The following is a 20,005-nucleotide window of genomic DNA, read 5'->3' as shown; positions in this document are numbered from 1 at the left end:
TTAAAATCAAAAAACAAAATATATATATTCTTTACTTTAAGAGAAATTAGCTTTACTTCAAAGACATATGACTTTAACAGAGGGTGTAAATTGTGAATCCTGAAATGTAGGTTGCATAATCTTACGTATTAGGTCATCTAAATTTTGTGCCGGCAATTAGTGCTCTGTTTTATTAAAATTTACCATAGCGAATTTCTCCATTCCTTAGTAACATTATCCATATTAAAACTAAGGCCGCTGAACGAAACCACGTGTACCGTGTTGATTTTTGTTGTTTTTTTTTTTCTTTTTTTTTTAAAGCAGCAAAAAATATACCAAAAACTGATCTATGGTTAAAATACATCCTATTTATTCAAACCAACGAACGGAAGAAAGCTATTCTATGCTTGCCTTAAATTGTATATCCATGTGACCTAACCATCACCCATCTCTTCTCCAGATGTATTCAAGAAAATGAATCATTTCCCTAAATACAATGAGCGTAAGACTTATTCTTGGGTAAAAATAAAATAAATATAGGCACAAAAAAAAAAATACAAAAAGCAATGTTAAATCCGCGACCATTTGTTCCATTCATCGCTAGCGTACATCTTATTACAACTTCAGGCGGGTGAAATAAGATTAAAATGGAATCCGGAGAGAAAAAAAAACACGAAAAATTTCTTATACCACAAAAATTCGTAATGTTTTGATGCTTAAAGTGTACTTGTGGTTAATGTTTTTCTTAAAAAAAATATAAGAGAGAAAATACACCTTTTCTCCTCAGCTCTTTTCCCTTCAGCTGCAAGGCTTGTTGTTAACCAATTTCTAAGATTCGAGTGTAAATTGAAATTGAAGAAAAGCATAGAAAGAAAAAAATTAAGAACAAATTCTATGAGGCCAGTAAGCAGAAAATCTATGTACTTAGATCAACTCACAATGGGTACCAAAATCTTTTGAAAGAAATTTCAACATGAATGAACAGAACATTTCCAAGAAGATAGTTTTATGCACGGTATAGGGGTGCTTATACCTTTCAAGCAATAGAAATTTTGCGATGCATACAAAAAACTTAAGAAAGAAATGCAAATGTATAGTGGTTTTCTGGTGAAGAAGGTTAGTTTAAATTTGTATCATGGTTCATTGTAGGATGGACATTTAAATTGGTTCATTTTGAAAAGGGCTCGCTTTAGACAGTGCAGTGATAATCACTTAAGCAATGAATGAGTAAATGTACACTACCATAGTCTAATGGAAACAAGTCCTCAAACTTGAAGCTTATGCCATAGACAGCCTGAAATCTCTCAACGAGAATGCTAAGCAGCTCCATGTCCACGTAACTTGTGTTCAATTCCAATTTCGGCCGAATACCAAAAAAGTTTCCCTGCAATATTGCTGCATTTCTGATTATTGCAATTATCCTCTAAGTGGCTTCACACTAAAAATAACACCTCATTTGTAGACGGGTAGAAAATTAAACTTCTTTTCATTTAGATAAACATAGATTACGACAACTCGACACTGGTGGTATCACAATAGACTGAATGTTTAAGTTTGTCTGGAGTTACATGCTGCGACTACAACCTATACTCTACATGGGTTCAATGTCAGTTTCCCTCGAATATCAACACGTTTTTCAGCAATGATGGCGAATGAAACTTGTGGGTGCCACCGTGGTGCAATGGTTATCATGCCCACCTTGCATAGATAGCAAAAACATTTTTCAGGGCTGGATTACTCCCTCTAAGTAATGCTGCACACAAAAAAATTTTTTTCTGATTCAATCACCAAATTAATTGATCCAGTTAATTTTTTAATTGAAATGTCTTCAATCACGAAACTGATAGTATCAATCACAGTTTTAATTGGGCATAGAAAAAATTCTTGATTAAAAAAATAATTGATTTCATTAGCAAATTTCAATTAATTTTTTAATTGATTCAATTAAAAATTTAATTGATGTTGATTGCAAAAGTCAATTAATTTTTTAATTAAAAAAGGTAAATATCAACTATTTTTTGAATTGGCTTAGAGTTTTTATTTGGAATAACAATTGATTGGGTTCAAATACAATTTTAATTATGAAATAAAAAAATTTTCATCACTTTTTTAACTGACTTATTCTTCCGCATTTGATTAAAAAGTTAATTGTATCATATAATTTTTTAATTAAAAATTTTCAAATTTTCAGTCATTTACTTAATTGCCTTAATGTTTCTATATTGATTAAAAAGCCTCATCGCAATTTCAAACCCTATTCAGAGTCGTCTTTAAAAAGGAGTTTCCTTGTCATTGTCATTAATTACTGTTTACTTTCGGACTAATACGAGTCAGTGATAAATATAAATGACAGCTTTATCAAACTCTTAACTAATTTTTTCCGAAATAAATAGCGATTGCCATTGACAGAAACAAAGACCCTGCACCAAATGTGAGGAAGATAGGACTTAAACTGCGAGCTGTACTTTGGACACAAACTATATACATATATATATATATACCGACAGACAGAAAGACGGACATCCCGAAATCGACAAAGAATTTAATACTAAGACGATCTACTATGGGTCTAAGACTGATCCTTTTTGGCGCACAAACTTATTATTACCACCAGTAGTGGTGAGGGGTATAACAATTAATGGGATCAATTAATTTCGTGATTGAACTACCAAAAAAAAAATGTTTCTGTGTACCAAAATCTTCGTCTGTCCAATGCTTCAAACTGTCTCTAGATTTTTCCGATAATATTCGGCATTTATTTTGACCCACAGTGGATGAATACGAGCGGGTATTGACCATCGGTCATTTCGGCAAGCTACACAATTACTATAGGCGAAGCGGATTTCTGGCGGCCAATTGAAGGTGGCGATTTTCAGCTGACCTCTTTGGCATGTAAACCCGATCGATTGTTTGTTAAAAAAAAAAAACTTCTCAATGTGGAACTCGATAACTAGCCCCTTTCGTACAAGCAAAGAAAATCCTTGGAGTTTTTCAGTATGTTGTGTTTAATGCTGGATGACTCTAACGACAGCCATTCTACTTTTTCAGCCAAATATAAAGCAATCACACTATCACGCTTGGATTCCATTGCAAACAAAAAATTGTTTTTCTGATTCAATTACGAAATTAATTGACCCAAATAATTTTTTAATTTGAATATCTTCAATCGCGATAATGATAGCATAAACCACAGTTTTAATTGCACAGAAAAAAAATTTCAAAAATGTTTTCCAATTAAAGTCTTAATTAAGTTTTCAAAAATATTCAATTAAAAATTTAATTGATTCAACAATTTTTTAATTGAGACAAAAATCAATCACAAAATTAATAGTATCGATTAATTTTTTAATTGGATCAATTATTTTTTAATTGAGTTTCAATTAACTTTTTAATTGATACTATCATTTCTGTGATTGAAGACATTTCAATTAAAAAATTAATTGGATCAATTAATTTCATGATTGAATCAAAAAAAAACCTTTTTTTGTGTGGGCATAAAAAATATTTGATTAATATATAATTGATCTTCTAGAAAATTTCAATTAATTTTTTAATAGATACAATTACAAATTTAATTGATGTTTATTGTAAAAGTCAATTTTTTTAATTAAAAACATAACTATTATCAATTACTTTTTTAACTGACTTTGTGATTCTACTTTAATTATAAAATTGATTGTTTGAAATAAATTTTTAGTTGAAAATCAAAAAAATTTCCATCATTATTTTCAGGTAGAAATTTCAATTAATTTTTTAATTAAAAAGTTAAAAATTGAATTCATTGAACTGAATGAATTTATTAACTAAATGTTTCTATCTTGTTTAAAAAGTTAATTATCTCAATTAATTCATTAATCGAAAATTTTTTCAATCTACTTTTTAACTAGAAATATTTTTCTGTGTGCGTTTGTAAGCTATTAAACAATAAAACGAACTGTCACAGGAATAAATCTGGTAGACGAGTGATTTAGAAATGAAAGCTATTTTTGTATCAGAATATCAGTCTCACTTTATATCTCGCATGCATACCCAGCAAAAAAAGTGTCGCCAAAAAAGTAGTGGAAATGTTCTCTTTGGATCCGGAAGCGGTGCAAGATTGGCGCAGAAGCTATGAATTTAACATGGGCTTGTCATAGGACGGATGTCCACCATTTCAACAGTCGTTGCAATAAATTTGCATCACTTCTTAAGGTGTGATGCGAATTCAGTGTTTTGGAAGAAAATTAAGATATCTTGTGATATTTTGATAAATAAAAAATTTATATAATTTTTTAGGATATTTGACTTCAAAAATTTTCAAAAATTCACAATTGTTCTAGAATGGACATGGCATTTTTTTCCACAAAATTTTAATAATATGCACCATATTATTATTTTTTACTATATTTTTTAATTATTTAAAACAAAAAAATTAAACTTAGGCATAAAAAATATGAAAAAGCGAGTTTTAAAAAATTTAATTAAAAGAATTTCCTCTATAGTTAATATAAAGAACTTCTTTGGGAGGACATTTTTGGAAGTGATTTTAAAGTTGTACCATTAGAAGAACTCCCATTTTTTCTGCTGGGTAGTAGAGTTGTCATTTGTTCTGGGTTTGACCTCCAATGTTTATTGAGTTAAATTAGGGATAGCTCCAGCAAGTTCATCGTGGTAAATTTTTATCTTATCAGTGACTGCATTCTATATTTAGCTCAATGACATGGAATCTAATCGAATATGCGTTAATTGATTTTAGCTTTCAAATCCAATGTGTTTTGACCCATATCCGGGTTTATTGGGGGCCTTTTCGGGTTTAAAGTTTCCTCCACCTCGTTGGGAATAATTCAAATCTAGATTTTCTTTACATTTTCACCCACAGTGCATACAGCACAAAGCTAATGAAAAAACTTTTCAAATAAAAATGTTCAACAAGGTCAGATTTCTAATTTTAAAATTTATTTACCTTTTGCAAGCAAGTCAGTATTTAGTTGTATATGTATATGTATGTGTAACTGTGTATGTGCATCAGTGTGAGCACATTACCTGTGCCAAATTTACCCCTGGCATACAACGGCAAATATGTAAATCTTTGCTGCGTATTCAACTTCGCTTTTCGTCTCTATTCACTCGGAATTTATTTTTTTTTTGTTCTTCTTTCAGTTTGAGGTTGGCAAAAATGTAAAAAATTCCTTTTGACAGCAACAGCAGCAGCTCATGAGTAAAGTAGAACATGAATTTTAAATTAGAACAGGTGGCATAAAGTCTTTACGATTTGCGTATTCTTTTTTTTTACATTTATTCATTTCATTCATTGTGGGCCAGAGAATTTCTCGGTTTCATTGGTCTTCTTGGGTATTTGCTGTTTTTTTTCCAAAGTTTCCCTACCCCTCGGGGATGTACAAGGGGTGATGGTAATGTTGGTGGACAGGACTAGGTTTTCTATATTCGTTTTGGTTTTGTTTCTGGCTAGTGGACCCCCAATTTCCTGCCATAAGCTTTTAGGACGGCAAATGGAATGGGCGTATTTTGTGTTAAGTTAAGACATTTTACCGTTGATTTCCTTTGGAAATTTCTACTCCACCTCTAGTTACGTCTCCAAAAAAAAAAAAAAAACACAAACACAAACAGAGGCAATGTCAGTAACGAACTAAAAGAAAAATACATATTAAAAATTTACATAAATGTTTAAAAATTCCTTCTCTTTTGTTTTCTTTGGTTGGTGTTCATGATATTTACATTTGTTCGGTGGCCATTGCCACAAAAATGTATTATGAAAAAATGTATTATGAAGATATTTTGTTTAAGAATTATAATCTACAGCTTAATTTAAATAAATTATGATAGCCCAGGATATGCAAAAATGCCCACAAACAAAAGGACACAAAGGAAATGAACAGCCAGCCACCTAACTGGGTCTTACGACTTTGATGATGCCACAGAGAAAATCTCAATAGAAAATAAGAAAATTTGGTCAAATTTTTCGAAATGCATATTTTCGTCTATGCTCTGGTTTATATCGAAAAAAAAAACACAGAAAATTTTCTCTTAAAGCCGAAGGTAAGGGGACATCTTTGAGTTTTTTTTTTGCTAATAAACAATATTTTCCCTCTTTACAATTCCAAGGGAAGAAGGTGGTGGTCTAACAAATGTTGACATTTTCATAAACATTTCTGTATTGCGTTTCACTTGTTTATACATTGGCCAGCTGTTTAAATAAGTAACACGATATAACTGCCAGTCTGGTCAGTCTCAATCCCATGGCCATTGCTATTGGACAGACAATATATACTATATCGTATATAAATATAAAAGCATATCCCACAAAATCCCTGTGTCATATTATTTATTAATGGCCTGTGGCAAGCGCATTTGTAATAGAGACATATTGCGTGGGTGGGGCTGATGTCCTTTTTGAAGTTTTTTAATTAACATGTTGTAAAATTGTTGATTGGTTTAGGTGATCAAATATTTGTAATGTGACATTTTTGTGTACAAAAACCATGTGGAATTTGTTAATCAATTTTGTGGAATATTTTATGGGCGATATTAGAAATTTATTGGAAATTTGAATTTATCATACACAGAAACAAAAAAGTAAAATGTTCAATGGGAAAAATGCGAAAATTGAACAAAAGTTTACTCTACTTTTTAAGATTTCCACAATGCGTTGGAAAGAATAATGATCTGGTATGACCTCTTTAACTACAATTTATGAAATTGCATCCTTCCATAGATGAGAAAAATAAACAAAAACCAAAAAGAAAACAATCTCAAAATAATGATCATTTTAACCATATCACATGGTAGTTCATTCTTATTGTATTTCGAAATCGTAGGTAAATTTTCTTCTGCTCTAGGTCACAATTAACCTATGTATATGGACATTGAATTTTATACCCACGTTTAGTTCATAAAATTTTGGGATAAAGAAAATTTTTAAAATTTTTAGAAAACATTTAGGATTAAACAAATAAATTAATAAGTTAAATTTAGCATTAATACAAAATAAATTCAATTTAGCATTAATATAACTACGGACTTGTTTTTCTGTGTATAAAAACAAATCGTAATAAATTATGAAATCAGAGTGTGTATATACAGATAAATTAAGCAATTTTAACAGCAGGAAAAATAGGAAACTGAATTTCTCATAATCGAAATACTGTTGAGAAAGTTTTAAGTGGATTATTTTTTTTTTAATTTCAAATTTTGGCGAAAGTTTTCTAATTTAGTTTTACTAATTATTATGGCATCCACCAAAGAATAGAGGTATATTAATTTTGTCATTCCGTTTGGATGTGTGTGAAATTCTGACTCGATCTGGCCTCCAGATTTCATTTTTGGAAACTTCTGATGGTTCAATTTTCATCCGATTGACTTGATATTCGAAATATTACACAGAAAAAACATCATCAAAATATTTTCAATTACAAAGTTGATTGAGGTTGGAAAACATTTTCAACAAATAGATTATTTGATACAATTAACTATTTAATCAGGATAGAAATGTTAAGTTAATTAAGAAAATGATTGAAAATGTGTAATTAAAAAAATAATTGACACAATTAACTTTTTAATCAAACTCGGAAGACTAAGTCTATTAAGAAAGTAATGATTTTTATACGCTCCACCATAGGATGGGTAAATTAACTTTGTTCAGATGTGGCCATATTTGCTTAGTATCGTTGCAACCCTTATAATCCTCCCATCGGACATTCGCTATCATAACAGCCTTCTCACGCAGTATGAATGTGCATGTAGCCAGAGGCATACTAACAGATTCTAGTTCCCCTAGAATATGTAAGGTAGTTCATAGCCTTGCGAACTCATCCGCTTCGCAGTTCCCCGGTATATTCCTATGGCCAGGCACCCATATTAGGTGAATATTGTACTGCTCAGCCACCTCGTTGAGAGATTTGCCGCAGTCAATGGCCGTTTTCGAGTTAAGGAACACAGATTCCAAGGATTTTATTGCAGGTGGGCTGTCTGAGTATATATTAATGCCAGCATTTGTGGGATATGCATTGTGATACCACATTAACTAAAAGTAACTACAAATGGGCACTTCTAGTTTTAACCGCTGAACCTACTCGATTCATTTCTTCTGTTATACCAACCAGATTGTTCCAAAAATATTAGCAGACAGTTCAAGTTAAGATTTTCCAGGTCCGACAATAATCTAAATCGGTATACTCCTAAAATTCGCTTACTCCTTGCACAAAATACAATATACTCACGCACGAGCTCACGCAGTAGTCATTATTATACTTCGCGCGAATAGTTTTTGCAAACTCACCTATCTGGCTGCGACATCTTGAAGACAAGTAGGCAGAGGCATAACAACCGATTCTAATTCCCTTGTTAGTTCCTAATCTTGCTAATATAAAGCGATCTTTTCCATCAGTCTGCCATCTACGTTTTTTTGTAATTATTACGCCATTAGATAATCCTCAACTATCCCTTCAAGAAGTGATATTAGAATCATTTTTATACCCAGCAAAAAATTTGAAAGTACTTCTAAAGGCACAACTTTAAAAGCACTTCCAAAAATGTCCTTCCAGAGATGTTCTTTATTTTAACTACTCAGGAAGTTCTTTTAATTCAATTTTTTATAACTCGCTTTTTTCATACTTTTAAACGGCAATTTTAAGATTTTTTGTTTCAAATATGTTAAAAACAGGATTATTAAAATGGTATAAATTATTTAAATTTTGTCGAAAAAATTTCTAAATCCGTTCTAGAAAAATTGCGAAGTTTTAAAAATATTTAAGGTCAAGGGTTTCGGACAAGCGTTACAATGCATTAAAAATCACACAAAATTTTAAAAATAAATTATTTGTTAAAATATCACAAAATTTTGTAATTCACATCCAAACCACTGAATTCGGATCACATCTAAAGAAGTGATGCATATTCTGTGCAACGGCTGTTGAAATGGTGGACATCCGTCCTATGACAAGCCCATGTTAAATTCATCCCTTTGCGCCAATTTTGCACCACCTCCGGAGCCAAAACTTTCATAACTTTGTTAGCGACGTAATTTTTGCTTGGGTAGTAGTAGGATATATTTTGTTTTTTACAAATCTCCCTTTTTACCTTCTAAAAAATTTACGAGTCTATACCATAACATTTCCCTTTAATATACAGCTGCCATTATGTCAATCTTTAGATTACGAAATATGTATATTAGAATGTCATAAAATATTTAACATTTTCTTTTTATGGACATGATACAAATAAAATCCAAATTTTAAATTCACTAACGCCAAAAAAATATACAACAGAATGAAAATATCAATTGCCATATTTTTAAATCATAAAACAAACTTTGTTTGTTTTTTTGTCATTATTTTGCTTAAACAATGTTCATGGGAAATGATATGCCCAAGTGTCACCATGACAATAAAATGCCCCACATAATGGCATAATATTTTATTAACTTTACCTAAATATTCCTGTAGAGCCCACCTTTTCCCCTGCCACACCACCGGCAATTGCCACAAGCTATGAGAAACCAGAGAAGCTTTTTGGCATTTATAGGCACAAGGCGCTTAAACTTTTTTTTGTTTTGTTGTTTTTGGCAACAACTATTTTTGAGGGGAAAATGTCACAGTTCTCAGATTACTTGCTCTGATTTTTGTCTTGATTTTCTTTTTTTGTTAAATTAAAGAATCACTTAACTTACAACACCATCCCCATAAAACAATGACAATGTTGTTATGCATAGGGATGTCATACCAAGGTGTGATTGTGAATAACTTTAAAAATGCTTACTTATTCCCATGTTCTGGCTTACGAATTTGCAAAACGGAAAATATTGAATTGTCAATAACTCGTAAGCCATTCCATCAAAAAAAATCTTCTAATTAAATTCCTTATCCACAAGAATAGTATATAATAATTTCGTATTATATATCAATGGTTCGGAAAATAAGGCTTAGGAAAAATTTTGCGTATTGCGAATTCTTAAACCATAACAGAGGTGTTAGAGAGTAGGACGTATATTATTTTTATTGATCTTACAGCATTTGGAAGTCATGCTTCCCCACTATACTATGAATATATATTAGTCACTTAAATGAAATTCTATCGGGAGCCACCGCGTTACAATGGTTAGCATGCCCGCCTTGCATACAAAGGGTCATGAGTTCAAACCCAGATTCGACGAAACTTCAACAATTTTATTCGCAAAGGTTCTATATGTGTCGTAAGGGAATTTGGTGAAAATGGTGAAATTGCCACTAACGGATCTTTGAATTTAAATTTTCATATAATTTATTGATATTAACCCTATTAACCCCTATTAACTCTCTTGATATTAACACTAGAAAGTTTAATCAACTGAAAGTCACGCATAAGCTAAACATACGTCTGTGGGACGTCTGTGATCAAGTGGACAAAATTTGTGAATTTTTGTTTTAAATTTTTGTAATTACACCGATTCTCTATAAAAATACATAGCATTTAAACACGTTTTTGGATGAACTTTTGTTTATTTTGTAACAAAAAAATCACATTTCGGTATTCATTTTCACGAGGGAGAGCGAAAAATATAAACAAGTATATACGGCCGTAAGTTCGGCCAGGCCGAATATTATGTACCCTTCACCATGGATTGCGTAGAAACTTTTTTTTGTGTGATAGGGGATCGATTTATCTGAGGGCTATATATAACTATAGACCGATACGGACCTAGTTAGGCATGGTTATTAACGGCCATATACTAGCACAATGTACCAAATGTCAACTGACTCGGATGAAATTTGCTCCTCCAAGAGGCTCCAAAACCAAATTTTGGGATCGGTTTATATGGGAGCTATATATGATTATGGACTGATATGGACCACTTTTGGCATGGTTGTTAAATATCATATACTACCACCACGTACCAAATTTCAACCAGATCGGATGAATTTTGCTTCTCCAAAAGGCACCGGAGGTCAAATCTGGGGATCGGCTTATATGGGGGCTATATATAATTATTGACTGATATGAACCAATTCCTGCATGGTTGGTGGATACCATATACTAACATCACGTACCAAATTTCAACTGAATCAGATGAATTTTGGTCTTCCAAGAGGCTCGGGAGGTCAAATCTGGTGATCGGTTTATATGGGTACTATATATAATTATGGACCGATGTGGACATATTTTTGCATGCTTGTTAGATACCATATACTAACACCATGTACCAAATTTCAGCCGGATCGGATGAAAGTTGCTTCTCTTAGAGCAATAGCAAACCAAATTTTGGGGTCCCTTTATATGGGGGCTATACGTAAAAGTGGACCGATATGTCCCATTTGAAATACCATTCGACCTACGTCAATATCAATTACTTGTTTCAAGTCGATAGTTTGTTTCGTTCGGAAGTTAGCGTGATTTCAACAGACGGACGGACATGCTCAGATCGACTCAGAATTTCACCACGACCCAGAATATATATACTTTATAAGGTCTTAGAGCAATATTTTGATGTGTTACAAACGGAATGACAAAGTTAATATACCGCCATCCTATGGTGGAGAGTATAATTAGAATATAGATTTCATTTATCGAGTTTTTATTCTCTTTAATTAACTGAGATGGAAAGCAAACAATGTCATCTTATGTACTCTGCCCTGAAATTATACACCCAGGATTGGCTATATATATATTTTTTTTTTCATGGCTGTTGGAGGCAATATACTAACACAACATACCGAATTTCAACCGGACCGGATGAATTTTGCTCTTCCAAGAAGCTCCGGAGGTCAAATCTGGTGATCGGTTTCTATGGGGGCTATATAAAGGGTGATACGGTCAAAATTTGGTCAATATAAACTTGACGTATTTCTTTCAATTTTGCATTAAAAAAACCTGAACACCCCTCATTTTGAAGGTGTGTGTGTGTGTGTAGAGTGTTGCTCCTATTTTGATTTTGGAATTCACTCTTCAGTTGTCAGAATGCCGTCCAAGCAAGAAGAGCAGCGTATCAAAATTTTGCTCGCGCATCGCAAAAATCCGAGCTACTCGCACGCAAATCTGGAAAATCGCTAAAAGTTGCCAAATCAACCGTTACAAATGTAATTAAAGTGTTTGGGGAACGTTTGTCGACAGCCAGGAAGTCTGGATCGGGGGGAAATCGAAAACCGGAAGGCGCTGAGACGACAAAGAGAGTTGCCGGTAGTTTCAAGCGAAACCCTAACCTCTCTCTCCGAGATGCCGCAAATAAGCTGGGTGTATCGTCTGCAACCGTGCATCGAGCCAAAAAACGAGCCGGACTATCAACTTACAAGAAGGTAGTGACTCCAAATCGCGATGATAAACAAAATACGACGGCCAAAGCGCGATCCCGGAGGCTGTACACGACGACGCTGACGAAGTTTGACTGCGTGGTAATGGACGACGAAACCTACGTCAAAGCCGACTACAAGCAGCTTCCGGGACAGGAGTTTTATATGGCAGGTGGTTCCCAAGGACAAGAACCCTCCCAACACGCCAGAGCTCCGCCCAATTGAGAAATACTGGGCTATTGTCAAGCGGAACCTAAAGAAGACCAAAAAAACTGCTAAGGACGAGCAGCAGTTCAAGGCAAACTGGCTTTCTGCGGCGAAGAAAGTGGACAAGGTGGCTGTACAAAATCTGATGGCAGGTGTCAAGCGTGAGGCCCGGCAATTCGGATTTGGAAAAGCGAAAGCCTAACTGAATATTTTTCCTGAATTTTATACTAATTAAACTTGAAAAAGAAATTTAATTTTATTTTATAAATAAACGATTTCACCGATTTACACGCGTTTTCCCTTGACCAAATTTTGACCGTATCATCCTTTATACCCTAAGGGGAAATGGATCAACCACAGGTCCGGCACAGGACTAGTAGCAGGAGTACCCCATAGACAGGTCCTCAGGAACCAGTTTCAAACAAACTCTGTGAAATCTGTTCCATTTTGGGCATCAGAATCGCACCCAAAAGAAAAAATAAAAAAAACTTTTGAAGTATATCGAACAATAGGTTATGTTGACAATATTATTTCAGTAAATGTGTAGATCCAATAAGATTTTAATATCAAGCGAGTACGGAAATCAATAAATTACGACTATTAAAAAATTTGGAGCAATTGCACCAATTTCCGTAGGGTGGTTATGGACCGATATGGACCAATTTTTGCATGGTTGTTAGAGACTAACCACCACGTACCAAATTTCAACCTAATCAGATGAAACTTGCTCTCCTAAAAGGCTTCGTAGGCCAAATCTGCGGATCGTGTTACATGGGGGCAACATATAATTATATGCCGTACAAAATTTCAACCTAATTCGAAAATTGGCGCAGATGCGATGAATTTAACATGGGTTTGTCATAGGACAGATTCCACTATTTCAACAGCCGTTGCACTGTATTTGCATCACTTCTTAAGGTGTGATCCAAATTCTGTGTTTTGGATGTAAATTAAAAAATTCTGTGATATTTTTCCAAACAAATAATTTATATATTTTTTTTTGTCTGAAACGTTGCCCTTAGAAATTTGCAAGTTTTTCAAATTTTAATAATTTGTACTTTTTTATTAATTCTTAACCTGTTTTTAATCCATTTAAAACAAAAAAAGTTAAAATTACCCATTAAAAATATGAAATTGGGAGGTATAAAAAATTTTATCAAAAGAACTTCCTGCTTACTTGTGCCTTAAAACAACTTCCAAATTGTTTTGTTTGCTGGGCCGTTATTGACAAATGATCGATAAAGTGACCGGTTGCTTCCATGACCAGAACTGGAACACATCCATTGCTCTGGAATCTAATGATGGTCCAGATCTGGGTAGATATATTGTATTCAGTATCGTAGAACAAATTTATTCTATTTTATAAATTTACTTTTACAAAATATTCCAACTCTATCCAAAACGAAATCTCTGCTCTACGCACTTATTCAAGTTTGATATAAACATTACACAAAGGACAACATGAGACAGTTTGAATGACATAGTGGGTGGGACAAAAACAAAAAAAAGGACCACACTGTATAATGCATAGAGATTGGGGCGTGCAATATCATTTTAATGAAATTCTTTGAAATTCTAATTAAAATATTTATAAACTTGTTCAAAGTTGCCGGCAGTTGTCTTTATAACATAATTTCACAACAATTTCTCAATGGTGTTGTTGTTGGTTCATTTTCTTCTTGCTATTGTTGTTGTTTGGTTGCTTGGTTTTGTAATACATACCAACCATATATGTCTGTATGTATGTGTTTGTTTGTAAACTGATGATGTTTTTATACTTGACACACTTAAAATATTTTTGAGCTCAAATTAAAAAAAAAATAATTTTCTTTATCTTTTATTACAGTGATTGTCGTGTGGTACGTGATCCACAAACCTTGAAATCGAAGGGTTATGGCTTTGTATCGTTTGTCAAAAAATCGGTAAGTCAACAATTTAATTTGCAGTTTTAGAAGACGGGTTTCTTTTTTTTTTTGTTTTTAATTTCTTTTTAATTATCCTTAAAATAAAGACTTTTGAAAAAGTTATGTAAGTCTTGTCGAAATGGCTTTCATGTTATTTATTTTCATATATTTCTCTTTGGTTTTTACCTTTTACAGGAAGCCGAAAGTGCCATAACGGCCATGAACGGCCAATGGTTGGGCTCTCGTTCAATTAGAACCAATTGGGCTACCAGAAAACCACCGGCGAGTAAAGGTAAGAGCACAATATTTTTTTTTTTTTTTTTGCTGTAATATAGCTCTTGAGGTGGACTATTTTTTTAATATTCCTAAATGATTTATTAGACATAAAATACAAAAAGCTACGCCTCTAATACTTCATTAACATGTAGCTTTTTTTTGTTGGTCTTAGTTATTTGTAGAAAATATGTGAAAATTATCATAAAATATCCATATTTTAGTTTATTTCTATACAGTGTCTACACATCATCATCAGTAGCACATTTTATGCTTTCGAATACTAAGAAAAATATATGAAAATTATACTTGAATATATTACGGCTTCTATTATAATTTTTGTGATACTTATGGATAGTTAACATCATTGTGGTCACTTACTAGAATGATAAATGGATTCGTATTTTTCCGGTAGTTAGTTAAAATACCTATGATGTTAGCATGAAGACGAATACACAGTATTTCATATTAATGTAAGGCGAAATTTGTGAAGCGAAGAGTATATTAAGTGTCAGATACACCTTAGAAGTTATTTTTACACAGATAGGAAATAATTCGTGTTATGTCACTAAAATTAAGCTATCGAAACAAATTCATGAATACAATGAAACTTGTTTTACTGATTTTTTATTCAATGACAAACCTTTTTGGTACTATTAGGAAATAATTTTATTGCTTTAATGATTTTCTTTATGCCAATGAAAACCTTTCATTGGCCTGGTAAAATTTTATTGAACTTTTTGTTGTGTATTAGTGTAACTAATAATTACCCTAAAAAATAACAAAATTAACTATAATTTCAAATGCCAATTTATGCCCTGTTCTTAGAATTCCTTTTTCCGGGAATTTTTCTATATTCTTGGTTTTTCTTTCCCAGGAATTCTCGGAAATTTTTTTACAATATTTTATTAGTACCAATACTACAAAAAAAATGGTTTTTAGTCCAAGTACACCGAAAGAATTCTCTTCGTTAATTTTACGAAGAATTCTTCATTAACTATTCTTCCTGAATTCTTCATTAAAATAACGAAATTTTCATTCATTTTACGAATATACGAAACTTCTACGAAACATTCTACATTAACTTTTCTTCGTAAAAAGTTCGTACTTTTAACGAAACTTTCTTCACATTTCATGAATTTTGTGAAGAAGTTTTTACGAATATTTTACGAAACATTCTGCGTTAACATATCTTCATAAAAAGTACGAAACATTTTCTTTGAAATAACGAAGAAGTTTCATTTAAGTTGTAAAATTTCCGTTCGCGGCATTAAATTGTCTTTTATAATATGCTTGAGTGTATTCCTTTATTCTATTTTTTTATGCCAGTCTATGCTACTTCTCATTTGGGTGATAGCGTGCTATGAATAAAAGTGAAGCAATAAAACTAAAAATTATTCAAAAACTTAAGATGTAAAGAAGTGATGTCATTTTTCACACTTGCAACTACAACCAAATGCACTTTCGACTATAATTTTTTTTTTAAAGTTCGAACATTTTTCAGAAAAAAGTACGAAATTTTTTCATAAAAAGTACGAACATTTTTCATAAAAACTACGAAAATTTTTCATAAAAAGTACGAAACATTTTCATAAAAAGAACGAAATTGTTTCATAAAAAGTACGAAGATTTTTCATAAAAAGTACGAAGATTCTTCATGAAAAGTACGAATTTTTTTCTTACAAACTACGAAAATTTTGGAAGAACTTTTCTTCGTAAAAAGTACGAAATATTTCGTACTTTTAATGAAAAGTTTCTTTGGTTGTAAAACAATGACAAATTTCGTACTTTTAAAGAAATTTTTCGTTCTTTTTACGAAGAAAATTCTTTCGGTGTAGAGAGCTTTCAATTATTTTCGAAATTGTATTCTACTAATTTAATATGGTATCATATAGTAACGGTTGGCTGATAAGTCCCCGGTCTAACAAAGAAAAACACATTTTTTTGTCAAAATTCGGTTTTACTATTCAACATAGTTCCCTTCAAGAGCGATACAACGATTATAACGACCTTCCAATTTTTTTATACCATTTTGGTAGTACTCCTTCGGTTTTGCCTCAAAACAGGCCTCATTGCAGCCAAATATTTTCCCTGCGAGCATCCTTTTGAGAATGATGTCTGAGAACAAGAAAAAGTCGCTGGGGGCCAGATCTGGAGAATACGGTGGGTGGGGAAGCAATTCAAAGCCCAATTCATGAATTTTTGTCATCGTTCTCAATGACTTGTGGCACGGTGCGTTGTCTTGGTGGAACAACACTTTTTTTCTTCTTCATATGGGGCCGTTTTGGCGCGATTTCGATTTTCAAACGCTCCAATAACGCCATATAATAGTCACTGTTGATGGTTTTTCCCTTCTAAAGATAATCGATAAAAATTATTCCATGCGCATCCCAAAAAACAGAGGCCATTACTTTGCCAGGGGAATTTTGAGTCTTTCCACGCTTCGGAGACGGTTCATCGGTCGCTGTCCACTCAGCCGACTGTCGATTGGACTCAGGAGTGTAGTAATGGAGCCATGTTTCATCCATTGTCACATATCGACGGAAAAACTCGGGTGTATTACGAGTTAACAGCTGCAAACACCGCTCAGAATCATCAACACGTTGTTGTTTTGGTCAAATGTGAGCTCGCGCGGCACCCATTTTGCACAGAGCTTTCGCATATCCAAATATTGATGAATGATATGACCAACACATTCCTTTGACCTCTTGGCCTCTGCTTGGCCTCTGCTATCTCGATCAACTTCATTTTACCGTCATTCAAAATAATTTTGTGTTTTTTTATGTTTTCGTCGGTAACCACCTCTTTCGGGCGTCCACTGCGTTCACCGTCCTCCGTGCTCATTTCACCACGCTTGAATTTTGCATACCAATCAATTATTGTTGATTTCCCTGGGGCAGAGTCCGGAAACTCATTATCAAGCCAAGTTTTTGCTTCCACCGTATTTTTTCCCTTCAGAAAACAGTATTTTATCAAAACACGAAATTCCTTTTTTTCCATTTTTTCACAATAACAAATTAATTGACTAACAGACGTCAAATTTTGACACGAATCATTTGAAGGTTGGTACTATATAAAAATAATATGCATTTAATACTAAAGACGCCATCTATGTGTCAGACCGGAGACTTATCAGCCAACCTGTTAATAGATGCCTTGTACGACATACATAGTGTGTTCTAACGGATTCTCAATCTGTTCAAAGGATGCTATATCTTCCTGAGTTATGGACGTGTTCTTTCTACGAAGAGACACATTGATGAACAAGTAGACAATGTATTATTTTAATATTATTTTAGATATTTTATATTTGTATACCCTCCACCACACTAATATTGTTACTCCGTGTATAACACATCGAAAAATTGGTCGTGGTAAAATTATGAATCGTTCTGGCGATGTCCGTCCATCGGGCACAAGTACTTATTGTTGATGTAGGCCGAATGGTATTGAATTGGACCATATAGGACCACTTTTAGGTATAGCCCCCACATAAACCGACACCCAGATTTGACTTGCGGAACCCCCTGGAGGAAGTCTCCGAGTTGAAATTTGGTACGCGATTTTAATATATGGTCCCTAACAACCAAGCAAAAATGTATCCATATCGGTCCATAAGTATATACAGCCCACATATAAACTGATCCCAGATTTGCCTTACGGAAACTCCTTGAGGAGCAAATCTCATCCGATCCGGCTGAAATTTGGTATGCGATGTTAGGATTTTGTAGGATCAAATTTTTTGTTATTGGAATATGTCATTCGAAAACCATACAACAATTGGTCTATATCGATGTATAATTATATATAACCCCCACAACAACTTTATCATATTTTTAATTGAAATGTCTTCAATCACAGAAATAATAGTATCAATTAAAAAATTTATTGAAGGCCAATTAAACAATTAATTGATACTATTAATTTTTGTGATTGTAATTTTTAAATAAGAAATTTGTTGAATTAATCACATTTTTAATTGAATACTTTTTAAAACTTAATTAAGACCTTAATTGGAAAAATTGGGGTGATCATATTCCTTCTCTGGGAGCACACAAAGAAAATTGCATTAAAAGTTTTTATACCCTGCGCCACACTGTCGAACAGGGTATTATAAGGTAGTGCATATGTTTGTAACACCCAGAAGGAGACAAGATAGACACATAGTGTCTTTGGCAATATCTACTCAGGGTGGGTCCCTGAGTCGATATAACCATGTCCGACCGTCCGTCCGTCCGTCCGTCCATCCGTCCGTCTGTCTGTGAACACATTTTTGTGATCAAAGTCTAGGTCGCAATTTAAGTCCAATCGCCTTCAAATTTGGCACATGTTCCTAACTTGGGTCAGAGTAGAACCCTATTGATTTTGGAAGAAATCGGTTCAGATTTAGATATAGCTCCCATATATATATTTCGCCCGATAAGCACTAAAATGACCCAGCAGCCAGAATTTTATACCCATTTGCTTGAAATTTTGTACAACCATAACACTTAGTCGTATAGTCAAGTGTGCAAAGTTTGACTGAAATCGGTTCAGATTTAGATATAGCTCCCATATATATCTTTCGCCCGATATGGACTTATATGGCCCCAGAAGCCAGATTTTTGGCCGAATTTGGTTGAAATTTTGCACAGGGAGTAGATTTAGCATTGTAGCTATGCGTGCCAAATTTGGTTGAAATCGATTCAGATTTAGATATAGCTCCCATATATATCTTTCGCCCGATATGCTGTTATATGGACCCAGAAGCCAGAGTTTTGTCCCGATTAGCTTGAAATTTTTCACAAGGAGTACAATTGGTAGTATAGTCATGTGTGCCAAATTTGATTGAAATCGGTTCAGATTTAGATATAGCTCCCATATATATGTTTTTCTGATTTCGATAAAAATGATCAAAATACCAACATTTTCCTTGTTAAATCGCCACTGCTTAGTCGAAAAGTTGTAAAAATGACTCTAATTTTCGTAAACTTCTAATACATATATATCGAGCGATAAATAAACTTTTGCGAAGTTTCCTTAAAATTGCTTCAGATTTAAATGTTTCCCATATTTTTTTTTACTAAAATTGTGTTCCACCCTAGTGCATTAGCCAACTTAAATTTTGAGTCTATAGATTTTGTAAAAGTCTATCAAATTCCAAATCAAGTGATATTTAAATGTATGTATTTGGGACAAACCTTTATATATAGCACCCAACACATTTGATGGATGTGATATGGTATCGAAAATTTAGATCTACAAAGTGGTGCAGGGTATAATATAGTCGACCCCGCCCGACTTTAGACTTTCCTTACTTGTTTCTACTAGCACACAAAAAAAAATTTCACGAAAAATTTTCCAATTAAAATTTTAATTGAGTTTTAAAAAATATTCAATTAAAAA

The 20,005-nt window shown here is 33.1% G+C and overlaps 1 protein-coding gene across 2 annotated transcripts in view; it reads left to right on the top strand.

The window, feature by feature from the left end:
• trv (trivet) overlaps positions 1–20,005 on the top strand; it is a 403,899-nt gene that overhangs the window by 293,758 nt on the left and 90,136 nt on the right. For both annotated transcript variants that reach the window (XM_075291611.1, XM_075291612.1), the window contains exons 4-5: positions 14,290–14,365; positions 14,543–14,639. In XM_075291611.1, the coding sequence (XP_075147726.1) occupies positions 14,290–14,365; positions 14,543–14,639 (173 nt within the window). The remainder of the gene's footprint in view (positions 1–14,289; positions 14,366–14,542; positions 14,640–20,005) is intronic.

The sequence above is a fragment of the Haematobia irritans genome, chromosome 1 (assembly GCF_050003625.1).
Source record: "Haematobia irritans isolate KBUSLIRL chromosome 1, ASM5000362v1, whole genome shotgun sequence".
Taxonomy (NCBI): Eukaryota; Metazoa; Arthropoda; class Insecta; order Diptera; family Muscidae; genus Haematobia; species Haematobia irritans.
Note: the sequence above shows the minus strand (reverse complement) of the source record. Positions and strands in the feature narration are given on the sequence as shown.